Source organism: Calonectris borealis, chromosome 6, assembly GCF_964195595.1.
Source record: "Calonectris borealis chromosome 6, bCalBor7.hap1.2, whole genome shotgun sequence".
Taxonomy (NCBI): domain Eukaryota; kingdom Metazoa; phylum Chordata; class Aves; order Procellariiformes; family Procellariidae; genus Calonectris; species Calonectris borealis.
Genome location: NC_134317.1, coordinates 2,141,100 through 2,159,095, shown reverse-complemented (window position 1 = coordinate 2,159,095; position 17,996 = coordinate 2,141,100). Strand labels below are relative to the sequence as shown.

At 47.5% G+C, this 17,996-nt stretch overlaps 1 protein-coding gene across 2 annotated transcripts in view; it reads right to left on the bottom strand.

The window, feature by feature from the left end:
• The window catches only part of CACNB4 (calcium voltage-gated channel auxiliary subunit beta 4), a 110,120-nt gene extending 93,988 nt beyond the window's left edge, over nucleotides 1–16,132 (bottom strand). The window contains exons 1-2 of one of the 2 annotated variants that reach the window (XM_075152657.1): nucleotides 16,061–16,132; nucleotides 15,875–15,958 (exon numbers count right to left, since the gene is read on the bottom strand). In XM_075152657.1, coding sequence (XP_075008758.1) covers nucleotides 15,875–15,958; nucleotides 16,061–16,069 — 93 coding nt within the window. In that variant the 5' untranslated portion in view covers nucleotides 16,070–16,132. The remainder of the gene's footprint in view (nucleotides 1–15,874; nucleotides 15,959–16,060) is intronic. The other variant, XM_075152659.1, reaches the window with a different exon arrangement.
• Nucleotides 16,133–17,996: the final 1,864 nt, after the last annotated feature.

Genomic DNA, 17,996 nt, shown 5'->3' with positions numbered 1-17,996 from the left:
TACCACTGCCGTCTCGTAGAGGGAGCTCCAGCTTTGCAACTGCTCCTGAGGTGAAGAAGTTGTTCAGACCACAGCCCTGCGGCTCCCCAGTTATTACTCGTGGCTAAGTGGCTAGGGCTACATGCAGCGTTCTTCTAACCATCCCCAAGCTCCACTTGGCCAAATAAATATTATATTTATATATTATGCCAAGCAAATATTATATGGTGGACAGCATCATACTTTGCTTTCTTCGTGAATTGTTTGCAACTTCTTCATTTCTGCGCTCAGGTTCAAAGGTTTTGTGTTGCCCATGACCCAAGAGAGAAGGCTACAGCTCCAAGGAAGTCTACAGCCGTGGTCTGCAGGGAGATGACTGCACACAAGAGCAGGCTGCGTCTTCCTAAGCACACATTTATTCACATATATCCTTACTACAACAGCCAAGAGATCTCTTCAGAGATCTCCAAAGCATAAGATGTAACTCTCACGTGGGAGGGCTCTGGGAGAAGTAGTAAATTTAGGAGCCCCTTTTCAAAACAGGGTCTTCAAAGAACAGGTCTGTTGTAAGGAAAATAAAGAAACATCCGGAACTGCACGTTCAGCAAAAGTTTACAGATGATCTAAAAATAAAGGTGGGGCAAAAGGGAGACATTTGAGTCAATGTATGTACTGTAGAAATTTAGGGCATGATTCATTAGCCAAAAAAATCTGAACACCCTCTGTAGCTATTTTCAAGGAGGTACATGCATAATTTATGTGGAACAAGAGTGGGCTGCAATTTCCCCCACACTGCTTCTGCATAAATTACACCAGCTTGTAATTCATCACACTTCTGTTTTTCCTGCATGTAAGTGGTAACCTCTCATTTAATGATCGCAGAAAAGAGTCATCTGCAAAAAGGAAGGTGAAGTATTTACAGGGGAAGCAGTTGCAGGTCTGACACATACATGTGGTCCAGAGAACTGGAAAAGGTACTATTTTCTGGTACGGGGTTTGCTGCGTGGTGACTTTTCACAGTTATTTCTTTTTCAATGACCACAGTTAACAAGAGAATACAGAAGTCTTCCTAAATCACCAGCACTAATCTCAGAGAGGACCCAAAGCACAAGATTATGCAGAAGTTTAAAATATCAGGAGATTTGTCGTGGGAATTCCTCAAGCTGCTCAATTACTTGTTAATGGTCTAAAGCAGAAAAATCCTGAAGTGCATTAAATGAATAAATAAAACACCTTTGCGTCGAACAAGAATAAAACCCACATGAGTCTGATACACAGAATAAAAGCTCCGTTATGAGCAGTTACCCAGTTGACTGGACGGGGTGCAAGATGCACAGCCGTTGCCTTGCAATACGAGCAGCACGGCCTCGGTTGAGTCCAGTCTTTCCTCTAAGCAGAGATGGGGAGAAGAGAAAATTAACCCTGTTCCAGTTGTTCGACAAAAAGCTGGTCAACAGATTGGCACTAATAAGAAATACGAAGCTTGCAGCAAGCCACACGCTGGGGACATCAGTAATACATTTGTACCACCACATCTGACAAGAGGACGGCGCATTAGGAACGAATGGAAAGCGAAGCCGATGAGGATGAAAGCGGCACGCTGCATAGCAGGGACCACCGTGTGCACGCGACTCTTCCTGCCGTTCTTCGGAAGTCAAAAATCAGCCAACATAATACTTTATTTCAGCATTTACCATGACAAGCAAGTTCATTATAAAAATCATAAGCAGGAGGGCTTGGATATTGAGCCAAACAGATGGGTGTGCTCTGCTCGGCAATGCTTACATCATTTTTTTAGTGGTGTTTTTTTTTTTTTTATGTACTTTTGGGCTCTGAAAATCATCTGTTTGACAGCAAATGCTGTCTACCTCCTGACTACGGCTACGAATAAAGCCATAAACCGTCTTCTAATCAGTCTCCTCTCCTCGAGGTTGGTGTTTGGGGGCTCAACATTAAAATTGGTAATTCACGCTTTCACTTTAAAAAAACAAAAAAAAGAAAAAAATCCCAAAAAGGGTAATAGAAGTTGTCTTTCATCTGCTTCTGCATCTTACCATTCTGCCATACAGCTGACTGCAAGTCATGCAGCTCACGCTGGCATCCTCCATGCCAGGCCTGCAGCAGGACAGCGTATGGCTGGAACTGGCCAGGACTCCAGGATTATTGCAATAATTTTGTAAGAGTTATTCCATCTTCATTTTCATAGCGTCTCTTTCTGTGGTAAATAAGGATCTTATTCTTGGCTGAGTGGTGACCTCCCTTCAAGAGTTGAAGTCCATATGGAATAATTCATGCAAATCCTCAATGCTGGAACAGCAGCAGCACCTAATCCTCTGGGGTGTCACTCCCAGAGAAAATTATGTTATGTTAATTTTACCTTAAACAAGAGACGCGTGACAAGGCAAAGAGCCTGAAGCAAAACCAAATGACCATCTTCATCTGAGAAGAAGGGAGACTTCTGCTCAAACCAACCCCTGGCACAGTGAGCCAACATGGAACCATGGCCAAGAGGGACAGACCCCAAAGGAGCGTGAGGCTTTTTCCTCATCCCAAGAGAGCCTCATGGGGAATCTGGATGAGCGCCTGAGAAGGCAGGCATGCAGTAAAGGCACGTATTGTTTGGAGAGGGCTGGTTTTGGTAAGGCTTTTGGGCCAAGTAAACTTTGCTTTCTGAAGGTTTGGTCCCTGAGTAACCTTGCGTTACCACTGTGAAAACAGGACCCCTTGTGCTGAAGTCCAGACTGCCGAGAAGAATCTCAGTGCCTCGCAGAAGCCTTACAAACTACATCCCAGGCCTGGAAAAATACCTCGGAAAAAAGAGAGCGGCAGAGGCCTGACATTAAGAGCGCCCTTAAGAAGGCCACCACGTGGCAGACGACTCTGGCCCTCCTGCTGTCTCCTTGTTGCTAGTATTTCTACCAGTCCTCTCCCTAACTCTACAGGGAGAAATAAAAAGAAAAGGGACCAAAAAAAGAAAGAAAAGAGAGAAGAAAAAAAAGGGGACGAAAACAGAGGAACCTGCTATGGTACCAGCTAGCGTGGCTAGGACACGTCTCACTGCCCCTGAAGGAAAAGAGAAAATCTTCCTTCCAGAATACCTGTGAACAGGGGCGAACAAAGGCAGAGGAGACGACAGTAATGCAAGAGTCACCCATTCTGGCAAGTCGCTACTAACATTTTTAGTTCCTATACAATTTGTTCCGCAAACCAGCTAGAGACATATTCTGCCTCTCCTTTCTTAGCCTCTCCTTTTTTCCCCCTTTTCTGCTTCCTCTCGCCTTTTCCTCTGCCCCTGTTTTTTGTTGGGGTTTTAGGGGCCTTGGTTTGTTTGGGTTTTTTTTAAACTCTCTCTCTCTTCACATCACTTGGCTAATTTGATGGCTGCCATCCTGCATACTGGGCAGCTCTCATTAGCCGGGGAGCGAGTGTCACAACATGCTGAGCCCGCTGCCAGTTTTAAGAGAGCAATACACGATGTGACATACCGAATGTGAGATGAAGAGACAACAACATTCGCAGGAAAACAGCAAACAAAAAAATCCCACGTACTATCCTTAGTCAAATTTAAATAGTTACTTAAGTAAAAATTTGTGATTTCCCCTCTTCCTACTCTTTTTGTCTTGTGCAAAACTGGGTAACAAGGCAGCTGCTGAAATTCAGGGCGGAGGAACGAGAGGCACACGGGGTGAGAAAGGAGACGGACGAGCCAAGGCCAGTGACCAGAGGGAGTTTTCGGAAGAGGACGGGAATGCCAACAGCGGAGTTGGGAGAGGACAGAGAAGAGAAGCAGGGCCGTGAGCTGCGCAGGAGCGCTGCGAGTGACAGCCACGGAAGGACGGCAACTCAGCGATGGGAGGCGAAACAACGGCAGAAGAGGGTTATTAGTTAAAAAAGGTGAATGTGGCAGGAAGGAAAGCACCGTGCAAAGGTCTGTTCTGGCACGTGGCGAAGCCCATTTACCCGTACCTCCAGAATCCCACTTCCAATCCTCCCTTTATTTCATAGGTGTCCTTCCTACTCACCACTCAGCCCGTGCTCTAACTGCGGTCCTGGCTCTCCCATCTCCTCTTCTTTCACCTTCCCGATGCCTTTTTAACCCCACCTCATTCTTCATTTCTCTGTCTCCCCGACCTGACCTTTTTCTCTAAGGAAGTAGGTTACATTCGGCAGTCCTGGATTCCCTCTCCTCCTATCACAGTCCACAGAAACGTGAAGATAAACTTCATTACTGCTGCCACCCAGCACCGCCACCACCAGCTCTCCCGTCTGACACCCCCAGGCCATGTACCCACAGCCAGCGCGTCGGAGCAGCTCGTGTTATCGCCCCGCGGGATGCGTGCTTTCTCCCCATTATCCCAACAGGGGGTGGGGGGTGGAGAGGGAGGCGAAGATGCTCCTAATGGCCCAAGATGATCAAAGCCAAAACAGGAGAAGAATATTTAAGCCATAATTGCTACCAGGCACTTTGAAGATTGATGACTGGCTGGATGTTTAATGTATCTTGGGATATTAACCCCAACGGGTCATTAAGTCCTAAGAAATGCCTAGTGCCGAAGGTCATTTTTATCACTCTGCGATGAATAAAAGAAAGGGGGGAGAAAAAACCCCACCAGCTTATGAAATGTCTCCTAATGGGAAAATCAGTTTCAATTGCTAGGAAGAGATCACCCAAGGAACGAATGCCCCTCCAGGCACAGCAGATCAGGCCAACCAGCCTACAGTAAGAACGGAGTTTGGACTAGGTTTCCTCTCAGTCCTCCACATCTTCTGTATTTAAGAAGAAAGCATCCCTTTTGTGGCTCAGTGTCTATGACCAGTGCTTTGCTGCCGGCTGGCCATGGAGAATCTGCTGCTGGAGGGGCTCAGGAGTATCTGGTCTGTCGTATGAACTGGGAGAGGCAGGGGAAAGGGATCTCCATTTCTAAGTATAAGCACTTTGCTTCTGCATTATTTATAGACACGTCCTTCATTTCTAAGCATGATCACAAAAATGGCCATTAGCAGAACTTTCAGCCCAATTTCAGCAGAATTTTATTTCAACTAATTCCTAATACAAAACTTTCACTCACGAACTTCAAGGTATAGTACCTTTGTCACAAAAGGCTCCAAAAACACTTCACAAAAATTGGAGTAGAACATTTATGTATGACGTGTGTGTTGTCACCAAGAAGGTCTTGTACAGGACAAGGTACCACTGAACCCATAATGCAGGAAGTGAAGAATACATCTCAACACAAGAATTTGGGCAAGCAAAATCCAAATTATTAACTATAATTTGGTTGGAAAATCATGAAGTAATCTACCTTTCTCTTCAGAAAGAGACATGCAACCCTGTAGTTACCAAGGCTTACTGAAGTCACAAGTGAGGAGCTTAACTTAGGTTTTCCTCCGTGACATGGTGGATGGGGTTCTCCTGCTTAAACTCAGGTGTCTAAGGCTGTTTCAGATCACCCAGCAAATCCCATGGGGCTGCAGCAGGGTGACGGTCTTCCACAGGTGCCCAGATCCCACCTCCTACCTGCCACAGCATGCTGTCCTTGGAAGCTCTCTGCTGGGAGATCCTGGGATGTCCAATGTGGGACCTGACACCAGAGCTGAGGCAAATGACTCCTGCCTGCTGTGTCCCACTACTGCAGAGCGCACCACAAAACGGCTTGGCTTCCCAAAACCACGCCAGAAATGCCACCTCCTCTTTCAGCAGACAGATGAGTGCCCCCACAAGTCTCTCCTGCCAGTGGTAATTCAGGTATAAGCTTGAGTTTCGTTCACAGGACCCAACGTATTCCCACCCAACGCGTGGTATGAGAGCAGCTCCTCAGGGAAAGGGCAAGAAACAAAACCAACGGGCCACATGAAGCACAGCCAGCAATACTGGGAACGTCCCTAAAACACCCGTTAGGATGTCAGGTTAAGGCCACGCAGAAAACCCCAAAGATGCACTTTCTTCATGAAACGCTTATAACAATAAAGAACTAATTGTAGCAAGCGTTACACAAAGAGAATCCACTATTTTGCCAGAAAACGCAGACCTCTACAACTTCAGCTGAAACTCCCCCCACAAAATAATCACCGCAGGAGGAGCGCTTCAGCCGGACACATTTCTTCCAGATCCGACGGGAATTTGATGACAGAGCTGCCCAGTGCAGCTCGCTGCCTCGCCGCGCTGCCTCTTCTTCCCCCCAGAGAATAACCACTGGAAATCTTTCTACAGGTGAAATGTGCAAAATTAATGGAATATCACCGGGTAGAAGCTACTGGATTATCCCAATAAAAGGATTATCTTGGCTTTCAAAGAAACAAGCGTTTTCAAAATTCTGACCTGTAGTATTTTACTACACTATCTGAATCAGGGTATCAAATTTTGCAAGGGTTATCAAAACGCATTAAATGTATTAACCTAAAGAAATATTGAGACATAGGGACAGTTCCTGCTGTCTGTACTTACAAATGGAAGAATATAAGCTGGGAAAAGAGTTGCTAGTCAAGCACTGAAACCATCGGTCCAGAGAATGACCATCATAAAAATACAAATGATAGCAGAAACAGAATACAAGTAAAACCAAATGAAGATTACAGCTAGAATATTGCTTACTCTGTGCAAGAAAGGATGTCATAACCCAGACCCAAGCAACACAAAGCCGTCAGGATCCAGTATTCAAAAGCAACTCTTACTTAAGCACATTAAATCTCCTATTTAGAACAAAAAAAGGTTTTTCCAAAAACCGTGATGCTCATCGTAAAAAGCGTCAAGGAAGCAGAGTGCAAAGAGGGTTTATTATTAAGCGGGAATGTGACTGGAGTGTAGCTACTAAGATGTATTTCTATCCCAGTACCTTAAAGCATTTAACACGCTACGGCCCAGATCTCACAAAAAACACGTGTAAGTCGCTTTGCAAAAGTCAGAAAGCGGAGAGGGGGGTGGGACCACCAACGTACAAGAAGTTACCCGTGGGAATGCCGACGTGGGAAACTCCCGCACAGGAACAGCACCCTTTTACAAGCCACGCGATTTGTGAAAGGTCACAAAGTCAGTTAGCGGCAAAACCACACTTTATTTGTACGCGTCACAGGCGACTTGCAGGGGCAAAGAATTGGGGCAGGAAGGGATCTCCGTCCTTCCTCGCCAGGTTTTAAGAAAGCTTCCAGTTTTGATTAGAGGGGTAGGGGAAGGCACGCGAGTCCTATCTATTACCCATCCCACCTGCCCCAAAGCACCAGGGACAGCTGGAGACCTCATTATAAGCAGCCAAAAATTAATACAACAGACAGGAGAGACACGTTGTTACACAGACTCTCTGAACATGTTTTTGATATCTTTTCTCAATTGTCAAATTATCTGACATCGATTATCAACATCGCCTTCTGATTGTTTTTAATCCATTTGACTGTTAGCCAAAAACTGTCTTTAACGCGAGATCTTTTTAACGTTGCAAGTGGGTGAAGAAGTTCCCATCTCAATTTTATTTTGCTAGAGCTCTGCTTTATTACTGTTTAAAGCAGAATTTTGAAGATTATACACGTCAGGCTTTCCCATATAACCCTGAAACCAACGGAAAGGAGTTAAGAAGCTATTTTTCCAACTCTGCAGGTCACCCAAGTCCTAAGGATTTTAGGAAAAAGCTATTTCTGTCTCTACCATATTCTTTTCAAAGCAACAGAACATATTTTAGCAAATACAGGTTTGGAGTCCCATGTAATCATCTCTGCTTCCTCCATATTCAGCACAGACAATCGCACCGAGATTGCATTTGACACAAACCATTGGTGTCCATAGAAACTGCGTGACAGCGAACGCAGGCAGAGCCTGTGCACGGCTCCAGCTCCCGAAATCTGCTAAAATGGCTCTAGCGTGTGGCATTACGCTATAATCACACAACTGGAGTTTTGCACATTCTGTTACCGTGCAGCAAAAATATTGGGGGTCGGGGGGGGGGAAATATCGGTGAGACTGTTAGAAGGTGGCGGACGATGGGAGGTGGGAACGGAGCTGCCTGGGGCGCCCGAACCCCGGGTTTGACCCCGGGTTTATCAAGTCACATAGCACTTCTGGCTCCGGTCTCCCCATTACAGAAAGGGGGACAGTAGGAGCACCTTGCATTTATACTGTTGTATGCTGTGCATGTTTGTAAAGATTTTTTTTTTAATGGTTACCTATTAAATATTATGCTAGTATTCTAAATGTTACTGTAATGATGTAAATATTTCATTGTAATAACATTGCATGAATAAAGAGACTTAATTTTATAGGTCACACTAGAAAAATACATTTAAACAAACACCCACAGTATGTACAAAGAGACAGACAACTCCCAAATACAAGAAATTTTGGATGAGGAATAGCCAAATCCTATTTTTTATTCATACCTACGCTGCTTATGCTATTAATATATGACTTCTCTTTTGTGACTTTAGGCTATTTTAAAAACAAAACCTTGTTACCATGGAGACAATAAGCCGGTCAGCACATCTGCTGAAGAAGAAGACAGAAAATTTTTAAAGTGAGAATTTCAGAGGCTCAGACTTTTATGAATCCGCACCAGTGACTCCACCGAACACACGTAAGGGATCCTGTTAATTTAGTTAGCTGTCACCTACCAGATTCCTGACAATCTTATTAGCTGTTATTGTGCACCAGGACCCGCTAGCAGAGACTGCAGCGCTCCGAGCACTGCCACGCTGAGGAGATGAATCATGTTCCGCTTTCACGTGCTGCACTGGCCACGCTCACCGAGCGGCGAGGACAACAGCTTCTTCTGAATATACTCCAGTGCACCTGCCTAAAAGGTTGGTAGATGGCTCCAAACAAAAACAAAAAAACAAATGGGGGATTTTTTTTTTTTCTTAAAGAACGCAATCATGATCATTATTTGCTTGCAAACAGACACACACACAAAAAAAATCTTTTTCCTTTGCTAACGGAACACTAAGTGGGAACATAATTTGAGATTCAATTAGTACATTAAGAAACATTCAATTAAGCTTCCCGGTGACACAGAGATACACAGCTACACTCGCTTTCCAGACGAAGAAACGAAACTCGCAGAAGTCTGCTGGCTTCTTCACGGTCAGATGAAGTGATGGCAGAATTAAGGAGAGAAGCCAACTTTCCTACTCTTTGTTTTATAATAAAAAAATCCATTTAAGTTTCCTTTTACTGCTATTTCAACCTTGTGAAGCTTGTCCCCCACCCACCTCGTCCTCCCCACCGTGCAAGGAGAAACCCAACCCAAGCAGGATTTTGGGGCGCCTGGGATCAAAGCGACACCGTTAGATAGGACACGGCAGCTTTCGGGAAGGCAGATGTGCACACGTGCCTGGGACAGCCACGTGCCACCAGCTGTTACCAACAGGGAAGCCAAGGACGGGGGACACACTCCAAGTCCATCAGCCCCTCAAGCCGTATCAGAAGACAACTCTGGAAAAGCTGCGTATCCCATGACTGACTTAATCCACATAGGCAGCATCCCGTAGGAAGTTACGGAGGGGAGAGACGTCATCTGGAAGTCATCAGCACCGGTGAGCCCGATGGTTAGAAGCTGCTCAGATATAGCACCCTCCACCACTGAAAGAGGCGCAGCAGTAGCAAAGCGTGGTTCTATTTGACAGCCTTCATCGTCTCAGTATTTCTCCTCATTGCAGTTGTCATTACGAGCCTCACCAAGGGTCGTAACAGACCACGTCTCCCAAACCCGGCTGTGCCCGTCGGTCCGATGGTCTCTCTCCAGCTGGCAGGAGACAACTCCATGGATGCTCTCTAACCCATCGCAGGCAAATCCAGCTGTGGTGGCTCAGATTGTCCCCGTGCCAGGCTGCACCACTCGGGACTATCCACGGGCCCCTACGTAGCACACAGCCTACGCGGACGCAAGGGATGGCCTCATCTCTGTCCTCCAGAAGCAGGCTGTCTTCAGAAATCACCTCTGTGATTTGGAACTGTAATTCAGGCCACGATGACATCGGTGGAAAATACCGATTTCTCCCGACGCTCATGGGACCTTTTGTAAACTTACTCCATGGTGCTGCACACAAGAGAAACCTGCAAACCAGCCTCAAAGTCAAATGGCTGTTGGGTACTGGAGCAAGATGCTCCACAGACATTTATTTCAGTTCAAGCATGCCTTACTTTGCCTTATCGTAAATCTATGTATTTAGCTTAAATCAAAGTACACTGGTCTTAAGCACAGTTTAACTTGAAAGGTGCAACTGTTGTATTAGTTAACTACATCGATTTAAGAAGAAAGGCGAGTTAAAACAATGTCACTCTGCCTTGCAGACAAGGCTCATGTTCTTTGGAGAAAGGGCTGAGTCTTTTATTCACCTGTCAAATGCTTTAACAGTTTCTAAACGCTGTATGGAGAAAAATAACGATCCAGTCCTGTGTCTAAGGAATCATCATATTCTATGACAGTAAGTTATATTTTAGAAATTAATGACTCATCGTAGAATTGAGCTCATCCTGGTAAATTACTGAAATTCTAAGCTGCTCCTTTGCAGATATATATTTTATCAATCTAATCAGCATTTGATTTTGAGAAATTCCTGGTTCATTGCATAGCTAGGTTGGAATGGACACCACCACTCAGCATCATCCACCTCCTGCGTACCAGAAAACCTGCATCACAGAGGACCAAAATCTAAAGAGCATCAACTGAGGTCTCAGTTCATTCTGAGGAAAGTGATTTTAAGACAAAAAAATGCAGAACTGAAGGAAGCAATCAAACGCACCTTAAAAAGTTTGTTAAGAAATGGCCACTGAAGCTGCTTACATGCATCGCTGATGAGCAAAGACCAAATGTTGATTCCCCCGAATTCAGATCATTACTTTACAGGACAGTCAGCAAAAAACATCAGCTGCAAAACCCAATCCTCTACTGCAGGCCATGCATTGCTCTTGAAAACATCGGTGTACGTAATTAAGCTAACATCTGCCAGAGCCGATGAGCGACCTCGTCTGCTTCGCATCCACAAAGGCACACCTGAGGTGGGAACTGGGCGGCCGAACGCCCCGTGTGCCAAGGGAAAGGTTTTCAGACTTTATAAATGACAAACAAAACTCAGACACCCTTAAAGCTTCCCAAATCCCATCTACAACTATTTTTTCTTGAGTAAACAAGAAGATACCTGAATGGAGATGCCAACGTCCAGCTAGAGTGTCCTGCAGGAAGGACACCACAATCCCATCTCCGCACACACACAAAAAACCTCATCTGAAAACAAGGCAACGAAACTCTTGAAAGATTTTTACTTTTTTCTGGTCAGAATGTCATTAACTTTTCTAAAAGTTGTGACAGCTTCAGAGCTGGTCTAATAGCAGAAAATCCCATTTTTCTTCTCCTCTCAGTATTACATAGGAAAAATGATATTTAAGAGGGGGAAGCAGAAGCACTGCCAGAGGTGCAACACTAGGTGTAACTACGTCTGGAAAGAAAACTGACTTTAACTTCAACTATCTCTAAATGTAAGCAGCAAAAAACTTCCAGAAATAAACTGCACATCTAAATATAATTTTATGTAAAGCTAAATGTGCTTGGACTGAACAGGTACACTCGACGGCTTTACTTGAAGTCTCTGGCATGAGCTGGAAAGGATTTCCACCGATTACCATGAATATTTCAAGAAGATTCTGCTGATATCAAGGAGCAGATCCCTCTGGTTTCACTCCAAGCATGTGAGTTACGGTGACGTTACACAGCGAGGCAATCCGGTACGCGAGCAGGTAACAGCCCCGTTAGGGACCAAACCCTCAGTCCACTCCCCGACTGCAATTCTGGTCGCACCTGCAGAAGCAGAGCTGCTGGACACCCCTTCAACACAGACCACCTCCTGAAAGTTAATCGCACAAAGTCTTCTTTAAACGAGGAAGGGCACGCTGAAGGGAGACCTAGAATGAGGAGACGTTCAATCGCTCCTGCACTAAGGGCTGCAGTTTGGTCAACAAAAAGCAAAATGTCCAACCATTCGACGCACCCCCGGTCAGAGCAGGCAAACGGGCAGCGCCGCGGGGAGACGCCCGGCCGAGCTGAGGAGCGTGGTGGAGGGGGACGGGAGGCAGGACCTCCACCTCCAGCACCACAGGACCCCTGCTCAGACCTTTGTCAACCCCCCTCCAAGGGCAGAAGTCCCTCCCTCAGATGCCGACCTTCCCCTGGGGATCCCCAGTCCTGTTACACAGATGGAGCCATTTACTGTGTGGTTTTTTCCTCCCCAAATTGTATTATCTCACGCATAAAAGGTTCTAACGACTTCTGGCACACATACCTACAGCTGCTAACCCACCTGGGACCACCCCCAGTAAAAAGCGGCCACCACGGCGCTTTCTTTTGACAAGAAGTGATGCTCTAACATGACCTCTGGGTGACTGCTTCACTGCTTGTTCTTCACAGGTTATTTAACTTTTCTCAGTGAAATAAATTCCATTAAAAATCACAAGCAGTATAACTGATGCTACCAGAAGTCAAAGAAAAAAAAAATAAATTGCATATACTCACAAGTCACGCCCTGTCAAAGTGAGTGGTGGAAATGTAAAATCTTCCAGAAAAACAACAATGAATTATTATTACAGCATTTTGCAAAATCATAAGCATATGTTTTCAGCTGACCTACTTATTGTCTTATAATTGACTTCTGTCCCTTAAGGGGGTTCTTAAATATAATTGAGCGGCACCTGCCACGTAAGAGGAACAATTCTGTACACCCATTCCTCGCTCAAATACCGCACTTAACAGCTTCAGCGCCGGGTTTACTCGCAGCCTTGGCCGTGCCACTGGAAAAGAGGTGCCCATCCAACAACCTGGGAACCTCCTGCACCCCAGGTCACTCCAGGACACAAGTGACCTTACTCACTGGAGCAGGTCTTATTTTTTAGAGCAGCCCAATGATTTTCAGCACATACCTACCTGCTCCCGCTTGTCCATCACTCCATCCACGTCTTCCAGTGCAGCGTTCCCCACAGCAAGAGGCAATTACGGGCACTGCCAGCTTCCTACGCTGGTGATGCTGGAATCGGTAGCTCTGCCCTTGCTGACACAGGCACGGGGCTCAGCGCGATGGACCGTCTTTGCTTATCACCATGGGGTGTTGACAAGAATGCAAATTCAAAAGCTCGTCCAAACGTTATTCCCTTACTAAATTAGATTGACCAGTGGATTGAAACCAAAAATTAAATGCAACATAATGAAAAGTCAAGTAAAGAGTTGAAATCTGGGGATCTGCGCCTATCCCAACACAAAAGGAAACCAATGATAAAATTGCCATCGGTATTTTGGAGTTGGACAAGAAGTTGGTGCACAATTCTTAATGCATACGAGATCTACAAAAGATTTAAACTCTTTTGGAACATTTATTGCAAATCTTACTGACAGAATTTCTTTTTTTTTTAAATTATACCTACAACCACCACAACGTTACTTGAAGTTAATCCCTGCTATTAGGACTTTTTTTTTGCACTTATGCTTCTAAAGCCTGATTGCTATTAGGGAAAACTTCACAGCGGGAGGAGAGGACAGCAGCACGGGGCAGCTGGGACTGCTCTGCGTCTGCGGAGCCAAAATCCCCCGTTCCAAAGAAAAAACCACTAACCACAAAGGTTGAGAAAACTGCCTCATTTAAGTACTAAAGGAGCAGCAGAAACACCGTTGTGCACAGGAAACATTGTCCCGAGGAGCTGAATCACCACACGGTGAGGAACATCACACGGAGTCCACGGGAAGGAGTGGCGAGACCCTCACCCCGGCACGTCTCCAGCTCAGCCCCACCGCGTTCCCCCCCAGCAAGGGGGAGGGAGGCAATCCCCAGTTCTTGTGGTTGCTCAGCTCACACAATTCAAACGAAATCTTCTCACCAATCTCACGGCGAGAGCTCCCGCACTTGCCTGTTTAAAAGGTCTCAAGGCAGTCGCCTCAGAAAGTGACAGCAATTTGTCTGCTCCCTTCTCATTTGGGATAAGCGGGTTCCGGTAGGGATCAATTCATTTTACTGTATTTTACATGGAACTGCAATGATATTGATGTGGTAGCTTCACCCGACACAGCATCGTCCCCCGCCAGGGCGGCGCAGACAGATGCTGGTGCAGAAGGAGCCCCGGTGCCAGGACCCTTCGGCTGCCGCACGGTGGGGCTCGCAGGTCTGCAACCGTGACCGAAAGAAAAACACCCCACCACCCGACTTTCCTATTATTATTTGGCAGCGCCACTCAAACGCATTACCTAATGTAAAGAGTGTTAACGTAAAGCCCTCGTGCGGGGGTCAGAAGCAAGAGTCTCCCCATCCTCCCAAAAAAGACAACAGACAAACAGACGTTACGCAGCGCTTGCAGAGCACACCGTGTCCCGAGATAGGAGACATAAAAAAGTGCAAAGCGCAGGAAAGCGCGTTTCGCAGACGAATGAGGTGTGTGATGCCGTCCGCGCAGTTCGGCCGTGACACCCAGCGCCTCAGTTTGAGGAGCCAGGCTCTTCCGCATGAGCAGCAGCTTTCCCCGGGTGCTGGTGCCAGCGCTTCCACGTGCAAGGTTTTCAAAATCCCACGCCGCATCCTCGCTCCCTCAGGCACCGAGTGCTCTGGATGACACCGATCACCCTCCGTCTGCCTAAGTCACAAGCCCTCAGTTTCCGTGTGAGCACAGCACGGAATCCACCTCTTGAAACGACGCTTTTGACAACCTGAAAGATTCCCCAGGACGCCTCCAGGAAGGGCCCACAGCCGCCTGCAACATCTCCTCAACCGCCACGCCAGACTGACACAGGTTAAAACTACCTTCGTATTTATCTATCCTTCTTGCAGGCTGAGACGACATTAAATGTCAAATTCTTACTGCGACTCTCGCATCTCATTCTGCCCCTGCAAACGGGGACTGCCAGCCCGACACCGCTGCGGTTCTGCTCCGGGCTGAAGCCGCGACGAGGAGACACCGCAAAGCAAAATAAAACTTCCCTGGGTCGTTTAAATCTCCTTTTCTGACAGACCGACCTCACAACTTCCACGTCCTGCACAAAATACGCTTCCACGCATGACAAGCGTCTCCGAATTTGTCACGGGCCCCGTTCCACTTCCCTTGCGCTTCCTTAAATTTCTACTAAAGTCACTGAGGAATCTGGGGGTGTGCGGGATACAGGTTCCTGCTCCAAGAAAGGTTCTCCCTCCTTTACTTTTAAAGCAAATCAGTAATATTTACTCTAAGAAGCACCTTTGAGGAGAGAAAAGTGATGCGTCAGCGAGACTCGGGATGTTGGTCTTTATTTTACCGAGGGAGAGCTGGCAGGCAAGAGCCTAAGACTGGAAATAGAAAAGGAAAGGGCGACTATTAGCAGGAGGCTTCATCTAGATCGCTAACACCACTCCTGTAGTGCCAGGGGAAGCAGGGCTGCTGTATAATTAGCACTGACGAGCCCCAAACTGAGATGCCAATGCTCTTGACACCTTTACAATCATTTTTTTCCAGAAATCCTCGAGTCAGAAGATCACTAAAATCTCAGCTTCCATTCTTTAAGAAAAGTGTGTTTCTTCCCCTCACTGTTACAGGGAATAACTAGAAAATCAGCCCGACCTATAAACCCCGGCTCAGGAACCGAAGGCAAACGCGATACAGGCGCCTATCGGAATGAACCGTGACTTCGGTCGGGCTTTTAGGCCCCTCTCCTCATCCCCGAGCTCCCTGGGTTCATAGTTGTAAGCCCAGCTCTGACCCGCGCCCAAACTCCCCCGGGTCGGGGAGCAGAGGGGACGGGCAGCAACCACAACTTCTGCGGTCCCCGGAGCTGGGGCCAGCGCCTCGCCCGGCAGCGGCAGCGTTACCAAAACCCCCTCAACGCGGTGGTTTATTACCAAAATAAAACCCGGCTGGATCGGCGGGAAGGAGGCCGGCCCCGCCGCCCGCCCCGGCCCCGCCGCCCCTCACCTGCCGCAGGATGAAGCTGGTGGAGGTGGTGCTGCCGTCCGAGCGCTTCAGCCGGCTGCGGCGCGTCGCCGTGCCCCTCGTCACCTGCCCCGGGGGAGGCCAAGACATCAAGGTCGCGTCGCCGCCGCCACCGGAGCCGCGCCCGCCCGCCCCGCCCGCCCCCGCGGCCCCCCGGGCGGCACCCACCGCGGCCATGGCGGCCAGGATCGGCGGCTCCCTCAGCCCCGGCACCTGGTCGCCGGGCTGCTGCCGCCGAGCGAGTGCGCGCTGGGAAGGGCGAGGGCGGGCGGGGGGCGGGCGCGGGGGGGGCCGGGGAGGCGCCGGGCGGGCCCCGGGGCGGGGCGGGGCCGGGACACGCGTGTCCCCGCTCCCCGCGGGGGGAGGCCGTGGCGGGGAGCGGCCCGGGGGCAGCCGCCGCCCCGGGGGCAGCGGGAACGCGCCCGCCTGGAAGCCGAAGGGCGGGGGGTGGATTTCAGTGAAACCGCCCGATTTAATGCAGCTCGTGGATGTAGCCGGTGTCACAGCCGGTCCCCGCTCTCCCCATCGTGGGAGAAACTTCGGTGGCGGTTGTCCGTGAGGGGTGTACCCGCTGTGTGGTTTTCAGGAGCCACAGCTGTGTCTTAGGTGAGCAGGAACAACCACAAACTAGCGGGGATGGCCACCGCTCGCGCTGCAGCAATCCCTTTTCTGCACTAGCGACCCTCGTCCCCCATCCCGGCTCTCTGCATCCCACGAGGATGCTCCCGGTGCATCCCACGCAGGACCCTGGCAGACTGGAGGTGCGACGCGGATGCTGCGGGGGAGTGCCGGCCTCCGAGCCCGGTTTAACCTCCTCAAGCTGAAACTGAGCCACAACTGCCACGACCACGTAAACCACAGGGCCACCCAACGCTTCCCAGTATCGATCAGCATTAATTTGCATCAATGACCAGTCATGAAGAGTGCTACAATTTCCACAGCAGAGAGGAAAAAAGATATAAATCAGGATTTATTTGAAGTTAAAGAGGAAATCTGGGGAAGAATTGGAAGCAGGACCTGGATTTCCTGCTTCCCGCTCCTGTGCTTTAGCTACAAGCACGTCACACCTCCCCCGGACACAAAGGGGAGAATTGGGTGCACCTTTGAACCGACCTCACTTTTACAGGAGAAGGCTCTGAACAGGCACCTCTGGCGAAGGTCCAAAGCACAACAGAGCAAACATTTCTTTCTCTCTCGCTATAGACACAAACTGCAGGGGTTTTTTTAATTCCTTGGGTGAAATTAGGCAGCCTGGTTTCTTTCTCAAATATGAATGTGGGTCATGAATGCTGTAGTCTAAATTAGATTATTTTTAAATTCAGTTTAATCATTAAATTGGTACTAGGAAGGATACTTTGCTTTAAACATTAATCTTAGTGTGACTGAGCATGTGGCTGACTTCCCAAGTTAAGATACTGTCCAGAAAACTAACACATCATTGTCTCACTTTAGCAAGACGTAGTAAAGTTTAGGTCGAGATTCGAAATGAAAAACAAATGAGCATTTGCCAGTAATTCAGTACATGCTTTGGCTTTATAAGGGCTTTGTGTAAGATTTAGATTTGCAGCCTGAAGTGACCTGAAATCAACCCGCTGGGGTCCGTAACTCGAAAGGACTGTAAATAAATGATGAAATGCAGTGATTTATGTCTAAATAACAATTAATGGAGTTGTTCTCAGGTATGTTAGGCTCCTTGCACGCATTTCTTTGGTGTCCATTCACAGCATTAGTAGAAGGTATCTTTAAAGCACAAGGATTTATTCTTATTCTGGATGAGCTGGAAATCTCTGGATAATTTGTTTAGCCTCCATGAAAACCTATAATAAGCCATAAGCAATCGTGGCTCTTGCTTAAGATGTGTGATACGATCAAATTTAAAGAACAGTTATTTGCTTTTTGTATAAACACCTTATAATTTGTGGCGAAGTATATTATCATTTTATATGAATTACTCTCTTCAATTCCCCAACTGCTACACCCAATACGTAGCAGTATCCTCTTGCTAACCTACTGAGCCCAGTTTACAGACACTTAGGGCAACAGAGCGCTGGTTCCCAATTAGAAGAGCTCGTCAACAGAGGTGAAATGCAGCACAGCTACGAAA